At 42.3% G+C, this 18,770-nt stretch overlaps 2 protein-coding genes across 13 annotated transcripts in view; one reads left to right on the plus strand and one right to left on the minus strand.

Annotated features, from left to right (window-relative positions):
* The first annotated feature begins 219 nt into the window (after positions 1–219).
* On the plus strand, positions 220–1,871 carry LOC139614918 (olfactory receptor 5F1-like). Its single transcript, XM_071472599.1, has one exon. The coding sequence runs from the start codon at positions 220–222 to the stop codon at positions 1,150–1,152; it is 933 nt and encodes a 310-aa protein (XP_071328700.1). The 3' UTR covers positions 1,153–1,871.
* Positions 1,872–2,945: 1,074 nt separating this feature from the next.
* tns1b (tensin 1b) overlaps positions 2,946–18,770 on the minus strand; it is a 161,797-nt gene continuing 145,972 nt past the window's right edge. For 7 of the 12 annotated variants that reach the window (XM_071472728.1, XM_071472727.1, XM_071472732.1 and 4 more), the window contains 15 exons: positions 18,235–18,428; positions 17,996–18,134; positions 15,087–15,182; positions 13,815–13,995; positions 12,543–13,591; positions 11,636–11,722; positions 10,099–10,227; positions 9,772–9,864; positions 8,722–8,799; positions 7,796–7,864; positions 7,641–7,667; positions 7,032–7,200; positions 6,048–6,116; positions 5,879–5,908; positions 2,946–5,734 (listed from right to left, as the gene is read on the minus strand). In XM_071472728.1, coding sequence (XP_071328829.1) covers positions 5,596–5,734; positions 5,879–5,908; positions 6,048–6,116; positions 7,032–7,200; positions 7,641–7,667; positions 7,796–7,864; positions 8,722–8,799; positions 9,772–9,864; positions 10,099–10,227; positions 11,636–11,722; positions 12,543–13,591; positions 13,815–13,995; positions 15,087–15,182; positions 17,996–18,134; positions 18,235–18,428 — 2,549 coding nt within the window. In that variant the 3' untranslated portion in view covers positions 2,946–5,595. The remainder of the gene's footprint in view (positions 5,735–5,878; positions 5,909–6,047; positions 6,117–7,031; positions 7,201–7,640; positions 7,668–7,795; positions 7,865–8,721; positions 8,800–9,771; positions 9,865–10,098; positions 10,228–11,635; positions 11,723–12,542; positions 13,592–13,814; positions 13,996–15,086; positions 15,183–17,995; positions 18,135–18,234; positions 18,429–18,770) is intronic. The other 5 variants (XM_071472737.1, XM_071472731.1, XM_071472736.1 and 2 more) reach the window with 3 other exon arrangements.

Raw genomic sequence — 18,770 nt, forward strand, 5'->3', positions numbered from 1 at the left:
AATTCTTGTTGTGTAGTTGTTGGTTCTTTGGTCCCTCCCACAGCAGTTTCAACATCCCAGTGATTGGCCGGGCTGAATCCCAACGTCTTACTGTTGTTTTCGGAAAAGGGATTTGACAGCCACACACAGAGCAGTTCTCCACTCCACTCCTTTGGCAGCCGGTGACATGTGTAGTTTCATGTGATGAAACAGGTAAAGCTTCTGTTTTTAAACACCCAGATGATGGAAAATGTTTCAGTTGTCACACTCTTTACTCTTTCAGGTTTAAATTTTACACTGGTACAAAGAATCATCCTCTTCTTGTTGACTTTACTGTGGTACTTAATAATTCTACTGGGAAATGTCACTATTATTGTTGCCATTATTGTGGACAAAAACCTCCATGAGCCAATGTATATCTTCCTGTGTAACCTATGCATCAATGCATTGTATGGAACCGTTGGTTTTTATCCCAAATTCCTCCTGGATCTCCTGACATCTCATGTCATTTCTTATGCTGGATGCATGCTGCAGGGTTTTTTGATACACTCATCCGTTTGCGGTGAGTTTTCTATCTTAGCCCTGATGGCTTATGACAGATATGTGGCCATATGTCGACCTCTGGTCTACCATTCAGTTATGACAAATCAGAGAATCTCCCTCTTTGTGCTTTTCTCCTGGCTCTTACCTCTTAATTTCATGTTTCTGAACACAGCCACATTATTGGGAGCAAGGCTGTGTGGCTCACACATACACAGGCTCTACTGTGTGAACTGGATGGTGTCCACTCTCACTTGCTCACCCCCCAAAGCGAATGCTGCAGTTGCATATTTCAATGTTTTGTTTTATTTTGGACATTTTGTGTTTATTTTATGGTCGTACATGTACATTATAAAAACAGCCATATCATCCAAAGAAAACCGGGGGAAGTTTACGCAGACGTGTCTGCCACATTTAATCTCTCTCATCATTTTCGCTACAACTGTCCTTTTAGATTTATTGTACATGAGATTTGGGTCCCCTGATGTATCTCAAAATCTCAGTAATTTTATGGCGATAGAATTCCTACTTATTCCTCCGGCTGTGAATCCGTTTGTTTATGGATTCAAACTGACCAAAATCCGTAACAAGTTCTTGAATTTAGTTTATATCAAAAGGAAAGATGTGAATTAATTAAGTTTCACATTAAGAGCGAACTCTCAAACTGAGACATAAACATTGGGAAAGAAATCAGTGCAATGTGTATGTCTGAGAATGGACATGTGACGGAGAGTAGATTTATTTCGTCTTATTAGTGTTAGTTGAAACAATTTAACAGGGAGATTATTGTTAAAGCAGAATATCAGTGACAATCTTTTCATTTTTAAACTGCATGTGTCTCTTCTGCAGCAGTAAACATTTATCCTATTGTTCTGGGTTCACTTGTTACGTGATGACAGAAAGCTGCACTTCACATTTTTAGTTAAGGATCCAAACAGATTTGATGGTAACTTAAATTTATGTAACTGCTAAATGATCATAAATAAAAAAGCATGCTTTACAGTAACATGCATGAATATATGCAATAACTGAAAGTAAGTTAGCGTGAAGCATTCAGATAAATCATTTACTCACTTTGTGTTTCTGTTTCCTCTGTGCCTTTGTAACCATATTGATCTAAATACCATGTGCTTGTCACATGTTGTGAGAATGAACAGTATATTCCTGTTAAAGAGCTTCACATCAAACCCAAGACGTCAGCTTGTGACCAGTCTATGGTCTCTTGTGTTGACTCTTGTCAGGATCTGGAAGTTTTATGTAGTGTGACTGTCTTGTATAAGCAACTGAGGATTAATTATGTTTTTCTTTGTTTCCTGCTCTATAATTAAATGTTTTGCACAATATATTCTAATCCTCAAACCATCAGTGTTTTGTGTGTTTATTTTTCCTCAACATAACAATTATGTAACAAAACTCTCTCTAATATCATTTTCCTAAGAATTAAAGTCTAGACTGGCGACCTGTCCCGGGTGTACCCCGCCCTGGCCTGAAGTCGGCTGGGATTGGCTGCTGTGAGCTGGGATAACTAACACAGTCCCGTCTCTTAGCATCGTATCACTTATTATGATCCATTTTAAATTCTTTAAATCTGACCTCCTTGTATATGGTTGTAAAAACCCTACTATGCATAACGTTAAAATGGCTTCATCATTTAAATTTGAAAACAAGTCTGGTCGAGTGGATGAGTGTTGCACATCCTCAGTTCAAGATGGTGGATACCACCTGGTCTTTTGCTCCACAGACAAAAGAAAGTTATTGGAACTCACACCTGGATTGTGTATGGTACATGGCTCTTCAAAGCCCTGTCATGATGTTCAGAAAAATCTATCGTTTCAATTTGAAAATAAGTCTGGTCGAGTGGATGAGTGCGGTACATCCAATTATTGTTTTGCTATTTTTGTTACACCACCCGTCCACTCCATCAAACCTTCCAGCCTTTCCAGTGTGGGAGGGGTGTCTCACCTTAATCCCAGTTTTAACAGGTGTAACTAAACAACTACTATCACCATAGCAACCATTAACTGCAGCTGGCCACACACAGCTGATCCAGATCAGCTGATTAGACTCGAACACACACACACACACACACACACACACACACACACACACACACACACACACACACACACACACACACACGCATGAGCACACAGATACACCATACGGACATGGGTTAAAAACTTAGGAAGCAGGTGGAGTAGGTAATAGATAATTTAGATTTTGTTTCAATTAAATTTTGGCAATTTACATATTAAAAATTAATAATCAAAAATAATTATTTTTTGTAAAAATCTAAACTAACTGAAGATCAGGGGACTTTTAATGCAAAACACACACACATTATTGCTCAGACCTGTAATTTCCCACAGTTAGTGTAACTATAAAGCCAAACTGCATGTTTGACAAAGACAAACATTTGCAAAAAGTTCATTTGTACTGCTTTTTAATGTGTTTTTTTTTTCATCAGAAATAGTAAAAGCCATACAATATAGCAAACCAAAAATGACAAAGCTCTATACAGGCATAGTAGCTCATTCACACACATTCTACAGTCCAGACTGACCTGTCAAAGTGGGCAGATGCCACTGGAGTTTCCATCTTGGCAAACAAATGGCTAACATTCAGTTTGAAGACGAGGACGTCCTCTTTTCTCAACAGGCAAAAATACAGAATCTTCTGTCTCATAAGCTCAGAGTCAAGACACAGTCGTCACGTGAAAATCAAAACCTGATGATCACCACCTACAGGCATCTTTCTAAGACTGGCTGAGTAAGACTCGAGGAGACTGTGTACAGATTACAGTCAGCAGTGCTAAGCTGACTTGAGCGTGCAGGCTCTGGCTAATAAATAATGGAACATTCTGGTCAGATATAAAAGCCTGTAAGTGCTTTATTTTTTTATTATTATTATTATTTTTGAAGAATTTGAGTCAATGTTGGCCCCAAACTAACCCTTATCTAAGTATTTTACATCATGCTGCCAACTGATCCGTGTGTGTCGGGCATAAAGAAAGGAGATTGAATTGGAATTTAAAATAAACAAAAAATTAATTTAATTTGCTAAGAAAATTCGCACAGGAATCAATATTAAAATTACTGAAAAATTAATGTTGCTTTAGTTCATTTTCTCAGTGATCAAATTTAACTCAAACATTTCCCCTCTGACCTGCCCTAATCACAGCTAAAACACTGTATAAGAATCAAAGTGGTTCCGTTGTAATGATGGTTCTACACCACACGAGGGCAGCAGCTGCTAATCATTTTCCATGTACAAGGATCAGTCTCTCGATGTCCATGTCTTGTCTTTTTGCGGAAACACACTGAAATTATTTAAACATTTAAGTGCTAAACTTGGACAATGTATTTTCTCGGCAGGTTTAAGTTAATAAAACAATTTTGTTGGCATCACTTTAGGATAACTCCAATTTGGACTTCAGTAACAACAATCTTTCATACAAAAAAAAAAAAAAAAAGAGAACACAACAAAAACAAGACAACACAAAGCCTCCCCAAGGAAACAAGGATGTTAACAAAAGTAATGCTGTGAAAAAAAAAAAAAAACATTCAACAACAGTGATACACTTTTAAATGCACACACTTTACATCTTATATATGTCAATGCTCTTGACTTTGCCAAAATAAAAGCATTTTTTCTTCTCGTTTTCAGTAATCTTGATGTATACTTTATAATACATGTATACAAGATAACATAGAGCAACAAAGCAAAAAAATAAATATCTTAAGTCACTGTTTGGAAATTTTTTTTAATATATATCTATATATGTATATTTATATGTATAGCTTACTTTTGGGTAGGGTGTGAGTGTTAACAGTTTTGGCCAGCTGATGCAAAGAGCTTCTTCCTATTGACGGAAACTTTCAACACAAAAAGCTGAAGAGCAGTGTAGCAGGACAACACTTTTCTAGAAAGATCGTCCTCACAAAACGACTCTCGGCCCTTCAGTCACGAGCGAGATAGCGTGGCCACGTGCTGCACGGACTGAACAGAGGACGGCGGCAGACAGGAAGCTCGTCTGATGATCTAATAGCCTTCTTACTGATGCTCTCATGGACACAGTAACAGGTTCAGCCGGTTTTGCCAGACTCTAGCTGCACGTCAGAGGAATAACATCAGTTGCATCTTTAGCTACACTACTACATCGAACAGGGAAGGACCTGTGGAATTTTGGAGAACAACCTTATTTCAGAGTTTGGCTATTTGCATATTTAAGACAGCCTGTATGAGTTTTAATGTTCTTCTTTTTCTTAAAAAGCTCTGCATTACAAAAAAAGTCAGGCACCAAATGTCATCTAGAACAGTCCTACTCATGAAGCATAAATCTAGAATATTTACACGGACCCCCGCCGGCTGCAAAAATGTCCGAAAACACTGTTTGCAAGACGGCGACGGTGCAGAATTGACCTACAGTATCAGTACATACAGAAAGAAACAGTTCAGTATTTTTGATTAAGCAGCCATATTTGTTTTTACAAAAGAATACTTCCGACGCTCCTACAATGGCACACTATACACGCCCTGACTACTTTTTTAAAAATCTTTGGTTGACCAGTCAAAAGCCTGATAGATACACAACCCACCTTTACATCACACAACTTGACTTCTTCTTTAAAAAAATAAAAATGAAACAACTGCTAAAAAAATAACATCTGCACACACAATGTCATTCCCTCATCCTGTTCATGAGTTACCCTGCCAGGGAGATTCACATCACCTCCCATCCCACCATCACACACAGCCGCTCCCCATCCTGCACTTCCTCTGGTCCATTCTGGAGTCCGTCCGAGAAGAAAAGCACATGCATGCAAGCCGCACACACACCAGCACACACCACACACACACACTCTCTGTCTTGTTCTCTTTCAGTTGCTTGCACACACACAAACACACACAGATTTGACTTAATGTAAAAGAGCAGGAAAAAATAAGGTGGCGCATCAAACCAAATGCTAAATTGTCCAAAACAGAAAGTGTCTGTGGTTAAAAGGAAAGAAAATAACCAAAGGCATTAAAAAAAAAAAAAAAAAAAAAAAAGGCGCCAGGGTTTGCAAACAGCTCTCATTGTTTCTGCGAGGAAATCATCTTCAAGACGAAGTTGACGATGGCGCTGGCAGGTTGGTCAGGGTCCATCTCAGCGAAGAGGTGGCTGACGTTGTCGGTTGTGCTTCCCTGCTTGCGCGCAACAAACCCAAACAGCCTGGAAAGACAGACATTTATTTACTATATCTACCGTGTTTCAGCATCAGACTGCATCAAAAAGCAGTTACTGGTAGATCTCTGAACTGGATCTAAATTTGGTGACATTACATTGAAGCCTTTAACAACTGGAGAGTTTACTTACTTGGCTGTGCCTCCCTCAGGCTTGTTCCACCTGAAAAGATTTGATAAAAATGTTCATTATACCATCTTCAGAAAGCTAAATGAAATGGATAGGAAAGGAAGACACCTCTCTTGGGAGTCAGGCTAAAACAAACCACTAATAAAACTGAATTTCATGTTTCTGGACTCACTTTCTGTCCTGAGGGTCAATATCGCAGAACGTGACAGTGTTGCTAGGGTAGTGGCGTCGGAAGAAAATCCTGTAACAGACGAAACCAGAGGTTACAGACACATCCAAATCCATCCGTGGTAAAAACACAGTGAAAAACAGCATTATGTGCAGCAGCAGATGATCACATCCAAATGTGGAGGGGCAGACATCATCATTTGATGCTACATATGGTTAGAGCATGACTACAACAGGAAGCTGGTTGGCTGTTCAAAGTCACTGATTAAACACCACTGGTCAAAATGCATTTTAAACTAAATTCACCTCTATTGGGTAAAACATGTGCTGAGTTAATGATTATTTTAATAACTTCAGCTTAATAAACCTTTTGTTATATTTCATTAAACAAATGTCTAATTTATTCTGATGTTGGGAGAAGTGCTCTTCATTCTCAGGTGAGGTGGGAAACCCTGCAATACAGGGTTTCTGAGCGCAGTATGCATACAGGCATCTGGGGATTTAAAACAACGGCCAATATTTTTATTTCATTTATCGCTTTATTCATATATCCCCTTTATAAGTTAGCAATATTAAAGAGGAGATAAGGAAGCAAAAGATGCAACAAAGGTCTCTGGCTGGATTTGAAGTGACACCTTATAGCTATAGATATAGAGTTTAAATGTTTTTCAATTTTATTTATAATGTATTTTATCTATCCCAGTACGCTACACAACACGGATTTGAGCTGATGATTGAAATACTGTAGTAAACAATGATCTGCTAACACATTAATCCTGTGTTAGCAGATCTTTATCGCCTCTGATTGTGTGTAGTGACTCATGTTGACACTTGCGCTTCAAAAACCAATTTATGTCTCCAGACGTGTTCAGACATCAAAAAGCTCTCTGAAAATACATCTGCAGGAAAATCTCCAGATGTCATGCAATGTTTATGCCCCCACACACTTCAGCGTGTCAAACACTCTGTGTGCAGCATCCAGACTTACTTCCTCTGGTTGTCGGTCAGCGTGATGCCTTGCGAAGACACCTTGAAGTGCACAACGGTGGCAGTAGGTGGAGAAGCGGCAGTCAGTGTCTCAGATATGGCCTTGGCAACAGCCTGAGGGCCTGTCAGCGACTCCATCTCCACTGAGTTGATGTAGAGCACATTGCATGCTGGGGAGAGAGCAGATGTCCCAGTCAGATTAAGTAAATATGTCAAGATTGGCACGGCAGACGTCTCAGAAAATGGACAATGCGGCTATGATTCTGTAAAGACGAAAACAAACTGTATTCATTCCAAAACGAATCCTGTAAAATGTTATTAATGACTATTTAGGGAAACATGGTTGCCAATGACCTGTTCATGCAAAAATGTCTTCTCATTAGAGAGCATGCTTTCTGGAAGCTCCATCCAAATCATTCCACATAAAACATTCTGCCTGTTACAGACGAGAAGCTGGGCGCTAATGTTAAAACACGCTGCGGAAGGAGCTCTGTTAAACAGGGCCGTTAACATTTGTCTTTCTTTGTGCAGGTAACAACATACACAGGCAGACAAACACAGAATGCACATTCCAGATGTAGGTTTCCAAATAAAAGTGCACAGGGTTTACCATGGGAATCAGCAGGGGCACTCTGCACTGGGATGACAAGGATGTCATGTTGTCAGAATAAGTGAACTGGATGATTTATCGTTGTATTTGAAGCTGAGGGTGGTATAAAATGAGCGGACTGGGCTTTCAGCTGTGAGTGTGAGTTGATGTTTTACCTGCTCCTTGTTTCAGCCGCTCAGCCAGTGGATTTGTCGTCGGGACCTCTGGTGATTCCTCAGTGAGATCTGCACAAAAACAGGCAGGAGGAAGTTTGTAGGTTTGACATGATGCTTTCATTGCAGCTTAAATTTAGTCGCGCTGCAGACTCTGCACTGTGAGGCTGCAGGGGAACAACACTTTTTCATTCACATGCCTCTTTTGTTTATTACAGGTTCCAGTTTCCTGTATACTGTATATCTACTCGCATTAAAAAAAACTTTTTTACTAATCTGTTTTAAATGTTACCTAGCAACAAAAATGTTCACAAATTGAAATATACCTGGGACAAAATTAATTTAAAGCACCGGGCAGCTGGGTAATAGTTGCATGTGTTTAAGAGTTAAGAACTTGAAAACCTGAATCTATTTTGCAATAACAGAATATTCTCGATTCTGATACTTGAGGCCTATATGGAGACGTTTGGAAAGTTTTAATTTGGGCCGGGTATTGGTCAAAATTTTAGATATGAGTTATGATACCAAACATTTAAACAAAAAGAAAATTACAATATGTATTCCTGTACAAATTATAGTTTTACTTTGGTTTTATTTTTGAGCTCGGTCTCTTCACAACCTTCAACACGTTCGTGTAAACAAACAGCCAATCACCAGCATTATTAGCTCTTGGTCCAAGAAAGCTGCATGCTGATTGGCTCACTGACGCTAATGAGATTTACTAATTTACTCCTTAGGTATGGAAATGAAAAGGCAGTTTTTGACCCTGGATAGTATCAAACCAGTTTGATACCCAACCCTAGTTTTAACAGAGCTTTTATCTACAGAGGTTTTGTGAACATTATGTGATAGAAGTTATTATAGTTATCATTATAAGCAATATAGAAACTTTATTGCCTGAACTTTACAACACACGTCGATGCACAGACCTGTGGTGGGGATGAGGAGCTTGCAGGGCAGGGCCAGTGGTGTGATGGCATGTTGATAGACCAGGGCAGACAGACAGCCTGACAAAGAGACACAAAACACACAGTCAGAAACAAGGATTTATCCTTCAACACTTCTTAATCTCATCTCTGCTTCTCACACTGAGAGTGAACCCTGACTGTTAGACTCCCAGCACCGCTTTACATTGCTGCTAATTTCTTGTGTTAATGGTGCATTTGAGTGACGTCTCCCAAAACATTTAAACTAAACTAAATAAACTAATACTTCCACTCTGTTGACTCTGGTGCATGTGAGGTTTAATTAGTTACTGATTTTGATTGGTTGTCATGTATCAATACTTTAACACAGTGTAGACATTAAAAACAAATATGCATTTTTATAATTAATAGCAACAGAAACTTATTGTTAAATTCCTTTGCCAGCACAATTACTCTTCATCTACTGTAGTTAGCAAAGTGATGAATGTTATTAATATCGTTAATAATGTTATTATAATTATTTATAATTTAATATGGCTCGACTTTTCATGTCCAGAGGCTCATCACTTCCCATAATTCATCCTGTTGAATTTGGGTAAATGTGGTCTCTTCGATTTACACGGTGAGGAGGAAGAAACTGTTTGAAATGTAGAACAAACACACACAAAACCACGCAGGAGGAAAGAGTTACGAGCTGAGGACAGAGGGGAAGAAGGAACAAGGTGAAGCCCGACAGAGGTTTACAGAAGTCAGCTTGTCTCATTGTGGATTTGGCAGAGGAGGAGTGTACGGTGCATGCATACAAAAACACACACACACACACACACACACACACACACACACATCATAAAGCCTTCCAGTGTAATTAGTAGGGAGAACATGAGTTAGATCACTTCAGTCAGTACTATAATTACAGCAGGATTAGATGGTACAGAACTTGGGAAGAGGTACAGATCTCTGGGAGACGCAGAGAGGAGAACTGACAGACATTATGAAGCTGTCAGTAGAGCCCACATGTGAGTGTGTTATAAAGGGAGGGGGGGTCTCACTAACCAAAGTAAGGCTCGTTGGGACAGCCCTTCAGCTTCACTCCTTTCAGGCTGCTCTCGATCAGGAAGTGCCTCACCAGCTCGTTGGTGATGTCACCTGCAACGAAAGACAGGAAGGGGGAGGGGAAGGGGTGGGGGGTGAGTAAGTCTAAACACAGCTGATTAACCTGGAGACATCACCTCATATATTTGGTATTAAGATATTAACTCTAATTCTGCCTCCACCCTGAACTGAGACCAAAACAAGGAGAAGCAGAAACTGCACTAAACACTGGAGCAAAACAAAATCCATGTGGCATTTTAACTGCAACGGCAACATCCTGGCCCCTACCTTTCTTGTTCTGATGCACGGAGGGCGGGGGAGACACCACTTTCATAGCCAAGCCGTAGGCGCCCCTGAACGAGTGGCTGTCCCGAATAACAAAGGCTCCAGGCTCCCTCTCTCTCAGCAGGCCAATAGCTGCAACACAGTGAGATTCAGTTATTAGATGTGGATGCTTTTATTTTCAACCATGTTAGCAGCAGGGCTCATTTAAACCACCACTTTAATGCAGATTGAAATGTCTCAACAGCGATTGGACGGATGGTTTGTCCAGTGTAACGTTCCTCTCAGGTGACTCTCAGGACATGACACTACTACTGAATCAGCAATATGTTTTATACTATGCTAAGCTAAATTTTGTTGATAGGATTGGAGGTCAGAGAAAGTCAGCACAGTAAAGGATCAAAGTGAAAGAAAAGAAAGACTGAAATCAGAGGTAAAGAACGACCGAGAGCAAGGTGAAAGGAGTCCTGACCCTTTCTTTATAAAATTGCCGTCGGCCTGTATTTCATTTAAACTACAACTTCTAACATTATGCTTTGCTTCAGATGCTCCATTGTTCAAGGAGAGAAGCTTCAGATCCATGACTTCACTATTTAGTCCAGTGCCTCAGCCCTTCCACATGTGACAGTTTAAGGAAGGAAGATGGATGGGATGAGCAACACATGCAGATGTTCCCTAATTCTCCACATATGGTGCGGCTTTCCTTCTGGGACTTAGTATGTGTATGTGTGTGTGTGTGTGTGTGTGTGTGTGTGTGTGTGTGTGTCTGATGTCATTGCAGTTGAGCATGTGCTTGTGTTTAACATGATATAATCCAATACGAGCCATGAGCGAATGCAGATGGGGAAACCAATAGCCGCTGACCTCACAACCAAAACACACAAGCACAGGGACGCTGTGTATAAACCAGTATGTGCGTGTGTGTATTTGTATATACGCATGCATATTCATTGCTGCATGTGTGTTTACTACAAGAGGGACGGTGTTAGAGTGTAACTGGAGTTGCGTGTGTGAAATTTAACACGGAGGCTTCAAACTCAACTGAAGTTTTACAGTTGAATAACAACAGTTTAATCATCCCAACCACATCTTAAATGCATCATGGGAACGGTCTACAATAGCGACCCAGTTCTCAGACCCAGTGCTGAATTGGAATCCACTCCTCCACTGCCCACTCCCATGCTCTGTATGTTTCAACCATCTTTGCCAGAACATTGCTAAACATGCAGCCTCCTGTTGTCATGTAGCAGCCTGAGCTAACAAGCTAACAAGCCTCTGGGCTGTGAGGTGTTAATATCTAATGAGCTGGTTTCTGGTGGACTATTCCTTTAACTGTCTACACACTGAAAAGACCAGCCCCCACAGCTGATACCTGGGAGCCAGGAAGATTAAACAAACCATCAAAAATCACTTTTTTTCCCATGCGGACAATGATCTGATTAACCACACAATAGTAATAATTAAAGCATTTGCAGAAAATATCTGAGGGTCATTCAAGGGAGAAATCTTTCAGCATGGTGAGTCATGCTCTGTGTGATCTTACCTTGCTCCCTGGAAATGTCTGGCTTGTACCAGAACTTGGACGTGTCTTGGACAAACTTGACATTGAGCCTGCTCTCAGGACTTCCATCTGCAGTGAAAACAAACACACCCTCAAAGAAATGGATACACTGGGCTTTGCTAAAAACACCTGTGAAGTAGACCAGCCAAGTTACAGTTATAGTATTCTTACAGACATTATACACTCAAGATACACCCTGAAGTATAACACACACTCAATATATTTTGCTGTTGAATAAACAGAGCTGTATATTGGTGTTTACGTCAGGTTAGTACACTAGTAAAGTCAGGAACATGGCAAAGCCAGCACGTCAGAAACAAGAAAATTCACAACAAACAAACTTCACAAACATATCTAAATTATCTTTGCCTGCCTATTGAAACTGGCAAGTATTTCAATGTTCTTTTGTGTGGATATAATCACAGTTTTGTTTAGGAAATGGTGTTTGAGTTCAGATTCACATATCAAATGGCATCAAAGTCCCTTTGAAAAGAAATTAAGGTGGGAATTCAGAGGTCTGGAGTACATCAGGAGTCATTCTTCACAGAAACTCTGAAAGCACAAGACAAACCAAGCCATCCTGCCCCCTCAGCATTTAGATCTAACAGCACTAGGGCTGAACAATATGCAAAATAATTTTATTTTATTTTTTATTCTTTTATTGATAGATAGATATTGTGATTGCGATATGAGTTACTTTTCTATTATAGTGGTCATTTTTGAATTTCCTTTTCTCTGAAATGATCTGTGGGCTGGGGTGTCTCTTTAGCACCACAGAGCTTCATTTATGGCAAAAACTGCAGCTCCTGCGGTCTGGATATTGTACTTCGCCCTGAACAGCACTTATCTTTCTTTAATCTTTCTTTTAATAGTCATGTTATGTTCTTACCGGGCAAATTGAACCTGGAGAAGTCAGAGAGGGTGTGGAAATAGCCGGCATTGCCTCCTCCACTCACTGGGGACATCGTCTTCCCGTTCAGAGTGCCATAGGACAGAGCTCCGTTTGGTCTGTCGCCACTCGACATGCGCCTCTTCTCTGGAAGCTGGGGCTGGAAACCAGGGGCTGGGCTACCCTGCCTGAACCCTACACCCATCCCCATCATCCCCCCATCCTGGTACCCTGCAGGCAAGATGGGGAAGGAAGGAGTGGGCGGTCCCTGGTAGCCCGAGGAGCTGCTCTGTCTCGACAGGTTCCCGTGTCTCTCGTCTGGGGTGGTGTAACCGCTGTGCATGGGGTGACGGTCCAGACTAGGGCTTCTCTGGGACACCTGTGACACAGAAGGGTGACGGCCCAAAACCGGACTTCCTTGGGGGTGTGTGACAGATGGCTGTCGGCTGAGCACGGGGCTGCTCTGCAGGGGCTGGCCCAAGGATGGCTGTCTGCTGAGGACCGGACTCCGCTGAGAGCCCTGTCCCAAAGACGCCTGTCTGCTGAGGACCGGGCTACTCTGAGCTCCCTGAGACGGCCGATGACTGAGGACAGGACTGCCACCGGGCATGAGGCCTGGCATGCCCACATCATAGCCGTTAGCTGGGGATGTTTGCTGACCCATGATGGAACCGTCCTGATTAGCAGTCGAGCGCTGCTGGAGGAGGGGACTGTGAGTGGAGCCAAGGACGTTGGTCCGGTGCTGTGCATGGGGACTTCCATGGCTGAGTGCGATATGGGAGGGTTCTGACATGGGCGGGCTTGAATCTGTGGTCACGTAGCTCGCCAGGAGGGTGTTGGGGCCAAGGTAGGACAATGTGGGGGTAGTAGTGCCAAGGTAGGAAGAGGCTGGGGAGCTGGAATCCAGGTAGGAGGAGGTGGGAGTATTCGCGGCTTGATACGAGGGGGTGGGAGTGGGGTAGGCACTCTCTGTAGCCTGGGAGCGGAAGCCTGAATCAGTAGTGGGTTGGGACGGAGTGCTAACACTGCTCTCTGTTAAGGCGTGGTCACTGGAAGAGAAATTGTAAAGTTCGTTAACCAGCTGAAGTTTTTGCACAATATGGCAGATGGGCACAAATCCTTTGTCTACAGCTCCAAAAGACCATCCTTTATTTTTAAAGACCATGTGACCATGTAGAGGTCTTTTCCTTTTTTAACCCTTTTACTTATTTCCTTAAAATGTATCCTGAAGTTCTGACCATGGACAAAAAAAGCACCATGTGTCTGACTCACCCCTGTGAGGTCTGGATGGGACTGCTGCTGGACAAAGGTGGGTTCAGTGTGTGGGTGGAGGGACTTGGACTTCTCTGCTGGCTGGTCGTCTCTCCCATTGGGCTGAGGCTCTGCGGTGACGTGGACGGCTCTCCACCTGTTGCTGCCGACCTCGCCACAGACTCTACGTAGCTTCTTGGTGCTGCATGTGTGAGAGAGAGGAGTTTCTCTATGAGCCACAAAGGTTTTTCTCTTGTGTGAGATAATTCTGTGGTTCCTCTATGATGGGTGGTCTCATCATGGGTAAGGGTGATACGGTGGAGAAAAAAGAGAACTGTAAAAATAGGTGGCCACCAAACAAGTGGAAAGAACATAATCCTGTGTTTTGACATGAGAGTGGTTTTGACTTTTTCAGACTGGACATGAAAATGATGATATGTCGGTGGAGAAATGGGATGTCGAATGTCAATAATGATCTGTGACATTTCAGCAGCACTCTTACCTTCCTCACCATCAGTGCTCTCATCATCTGTGGAGCATCATTGGAGATAATCCAGAGAAACAGAAGAATGTGAAGCAACACAGGTGGAAAGAGAAGGTATTTTCTGTGCTGTATTTATCTAAATTTGTGTTATAAGGGAGAGTGTGTGTGTGTGTGTGTGTGTGTGACAGGGAATATCAAAGGAAGTAAATTAATGTGAAATGTATCTCAGAAAGTCTTAAAGGTCACATATTGTATAAAGGTAAATGTCCATGTGTTTTTTTTTAACTTTTAAGGCAGATCTAGGTTCTACATTAATACTGTGAAAGTATCAAAGCCTCAGCCTGTATTCAGAAACTGAGCCTTAAAACCAGCCGTTGTTGTGATGTCACAACAACTGACTGACTGAACTGCTGTTAATAGAGCTCCAGAGAGAAGCCTGAGAGAGGAGATGTAAAACTACACTGAGGTGGTTTTTGGTTCTCCACAAATACATGTTCTTATGGATATTATCACTTCAAATAAAACACAGGAGAAATGTCACATATTAACCTTTAAGGTTGAAAAGCCCGATGTGTTGTGTTAGCTGCTTGGTGTAAGGGTTTAAATATCAATCCAACATATGCCCAATCCACAATTTCTGACCATATAAAATTAATGTCATTTTGTGTTTTTCAGGTGATCTAACTCTGTAACTAGAGTTTACAGAGGTAAACTTTTAATATCATCTGAATACAAGAACTTGGATTTATATTCTATCCAGAGTGGCTACTGAAGGTTTTGGCTCTAATTCAGTGTGTGTTACAACCAACCTGAGCCTGTTTGATTCAGGTGGATTTCCGCTGGGTTGTGGGGCTTCAACCCCAGGGCTGACAATGGAGTCTTGGCAAGACCAGGAGGGGAGCGACCTGAGGAGGAGCGGACAGTTGTCAGCACACAGCTTCATATATCACACACATCTTGACAGGTGCTACCTGTTTTCACAGTCCAGCTGTGATGTAGCATCTTTTTTGGGGAACAAAAAGTTGACTGAATAAAAAGAACCAATAAAAATGAAAACATCATAATATCCTTTAACTATTTTAACGGTGATCTCGTCAGCTCATTTATTAATACACAGGTATACAGCTGTCAAGATGAGACAAATCATCAACATAGGTTAACACACGAGCAGTACGTACAGAGGGATGTGCCCATGCCTCATGCTCTGATGGAGGGGCAAAACATGCACGTGACCAACCATGATGTGACAAACCTCTGACTGTGACAACGCCTCGCTCTACTATCAGCAGAGAGAGAGAGAGAGACGTGTCACACACATCAAAGCAGAGCTGAGTCAAACTGAACTACGCTTGGTTTCCCAGACATACGCACATTACAGGGAAATTGCATTTGTATTCCTCGGTTATTCTTTAGTTTCATAGACTGCAGCTTGTTTTAGTTTTACGTTCTTTACCTCAGCAACGCTAACGTCCCTACTGCCTATGAGAGAACACAAGCTTTGACACAGTCTCTGCTACAGTAACGCCGGAGGGAAAGATGAGGAGTAGAGTGTGTTGCCTTCGTCACTTACACTAAGGTCTACATGACTATAATCATCTTACTGTGAATGTGTTTTAGTCCAGGTGATGTTTTCCACTACATTAATCTTTGCTCCAGTGCCAACTACTCCTTCTTTTCCCTCCAGCGTAAACACAAATAGTCATGTGGAGGAAAAAAAAAAAAACTTTTGAGATAAACATTTATTGCTAGCAAGATTATCAAAAGACAAGACATAAATGGCTTTGTAATTGAGGCTGCTGGCGGGGGGAGGGGCAGGCAGGGTGCTGGTTGCAGTGAAACATGGCAGCAACAGGAACCCAGACACAGATGAGATGAACAGCGACACAGAGCAGCAGCAGCTGGGAGTGGAAGGTCACAATACTGGCACAGTTGTGTGCTGTGCAGTATGTGTATGGGCCTATGTGTGTCCCTGTGTTTTTGATGTTGCACCTGTTTTAATCCTCAGAGAAAGTGTGTTGTGTTAACTTTTTTGGTCTTGTTACTGAGCTGGGCTGATCCAGAGCCTGCTGGCTGCGTCTGACGTGTGCACCCCCCCACACTGTGTCCTTTTTGTTGCCAGTGCTGCTCTCGTGTGGCTCTCATGCCAAAGCGGTGCAGGACTGTGATAAGTGATGGGTAAAGGGTCACTCGGGCAGAGAGAAGGCACAGGGGTTTGGTAATGAGGGGGAGGGAGAGGGGGGGGGGGGGGGGGGGGGGGGGGGTCAATATGGCTGACATTGTGGGACAGTGGAACTCCAGTAGAGACACGTGCATCCTCCACTTACCAAAGAATCCAAATCAATTCTTTGTACTTGCAACCTGAATGCTGCACATGTAATCGTGGGTGTGGGGGTGTGTGTGTGTGTGTGTGTGTGTGTGTGTAGTGGGGGGGGTAGGCTAAGTGAACACTAGGGGAAGTGATCTGAGGACTCTGCGATGACAGTGTCGCGTGCACTAATCAGTCAGCTAACCATGCACTTGTAACAAGTTTTGCCAGTAACTGCAAAACTGTTGTCAGTTAACTGAAGACACCAGTTAACGTCATCGTGTGACAGCTCAAAGATCATCTGGAGTTGTCGTTCGTTAAGACTTTAAAAACACAACTGATAAGCGATTCAACACTTTTCCTACTCCTCAGTGTCACAGCTTACGCAATCTTCCCACTTTGAGGGGAAAGGGCGAGGGGGGTGTTAAAAATATAGTGCGTGTGTTTTTATGACTAGATTTTATGGGTGTGCCCTGGGGGAGATAGGCAAGAGGACTGGATGAGGTAATTGGCAGAGTTGGCAAACGGTACGTTACCTAATACATGACATGATTTAGTGAGAGTTATATGTGAGACTGAAGGGGGGCCGGGGGAGGGGAAGGAGTGTGTGTACATTCGTCCTTAAATGTGTGTATATTCTGTTGGTTTCTCTACATCTTTTCTGTTTTCTGGACTTATTGACACAGTTAGACATGATCGAGCAGCTGGTGGGATTATACCCGACTGACTTGGCTTCTCTTTCCCTTTTTTTTTCTCTGCGACTCTGCGTCTGCCGAATGATGACTGCAGACATTCTTGTGAGAAAGGGGGATTCAGTCTTTCACGAGACGTGGACACGGAGGCATTTTGATGAGCCAACACAAGGCCTGAATGCTGCAACTGCCCACTTGTACACTGGACAGTGGAAATGCAGACCACTTACAATCTCAATGACAATAGGATGAGGTAATAGGGAGCATTTTTTCTTTTCACTACTCGGAAATGTGGCACCAAATGAAATACAAAGAGAGAAATTACTGCAAGTCAAGATAAGGTACCTTGAGTGTCTGCTTAGTGTTAAAACACGGAACATTTTTACATCTCCAGATTTTTCCACACTAGAATCTGTCAGTATCACAGGAAGACATGAATAAGCTGATGAATGCTAAGTAACCTCCTCCTCACTAAAAAAGCACTAAAAAAAAGTATCATCATTCAGCAGTAAATTTAAATTAAATTACTCAAAAATATGACAACCACCTGTTTTAAACTACAACTTGCTGTGCTGCATACGGACAAAGGATAAGAGTAATTCTTTGCTGTCACTTACAGTCTTCAGTAAGGATATAAATGACTATTTCATCTGGAATGGCTAATGTGACTAACTAGGCCTGAGCTCCACAGTGCCCTCTGTCAGCCGGAGGGGGAACTTACACAGGTTGAAGTAAGGGGTTTGCGGCGAGATGGGGAAGGCAGGGGTTTGGGGAAACACCTCACCACCAACTGTGGGTGTAGGACTAATGGGGCCTCCTTCCATTTCTTCAAAAGCCTCCCGGTAGCTGTGCAGATTTCTCTGTAGAGGGGAACAATGAGATGAAAAAAAAAAGAAACACAGATACATCACACACCAACGTAGGGGGAAAAACACGTGTGAAAGCATGTATGCTTTCTACCTCCTTAGGACGCCCTCCAGGGTTCATCGCTATGGCATTGACAAACTCTGGAGAAACACATCGAACAGGGGAACGAACAGGGACATCAGGAGAGGGGCCGTCGTCAGGACCGTTTTGATAGTGGCCGTCGCTGGCGATGCGATGGCGAGGAAGAGTCGCAGGCTCATCCAGGGACACTGCACGGGCCTGGACACCTGACATGACATAGAACTGAGTGTTAAAATCCTGCAAGGGCTGGTAAATGCTGCTCTGTTATCCTGCTTCCCTCCATCACCGAATCAGATGTTAATAGTTATCAGCCAGTGCGAATGCTCACTGCACAGGCTGTAGTGTGCGTTTTACAAACAATCACACAGTACAAAGCATCTGCAGGAGGCTGTGGTTCTTCAGTCTTTCACATTTCACATGCACACACGCAAGGTTAATGGAAGGTTAACTGCTGATCAAACTGAAACCAATGAAGTCACAAGAATTAAACAAACAATTCTTCATAAATTCATGAATAAACCTGCTCCATGAATGATCTCCAGCAAAGC

The sequence above is a fragment of the Trachinotus anak genome, unplaced genomic scaffold (assembly GCF_046630095.1).
Source record: "Trachinotus anak isolate AG129_WGS33_773 ecotype Australia unplaced genomic scaffold, CSIRO_AGI_Tana_v1 ptg000039l, whole genome shotgun sequence".
Classification (NCBI taxonomy): domain Eukaryota; kingdom Metazoa; phylum Chordata; class Actinopteri; order Carangiformes; family Carangidae; genus Trachinotus; species Trachinotus anak.

Bases quoted from the DNA above. Each gene is read 5' to 3' on its own strand.
- LOC139614918 (XM_071472599.1), top strand. From the start codon at position 220: ATGATGGAAAATGTTTCAGTTGTCACACTCTTTACTCTTTCAGGTTTA.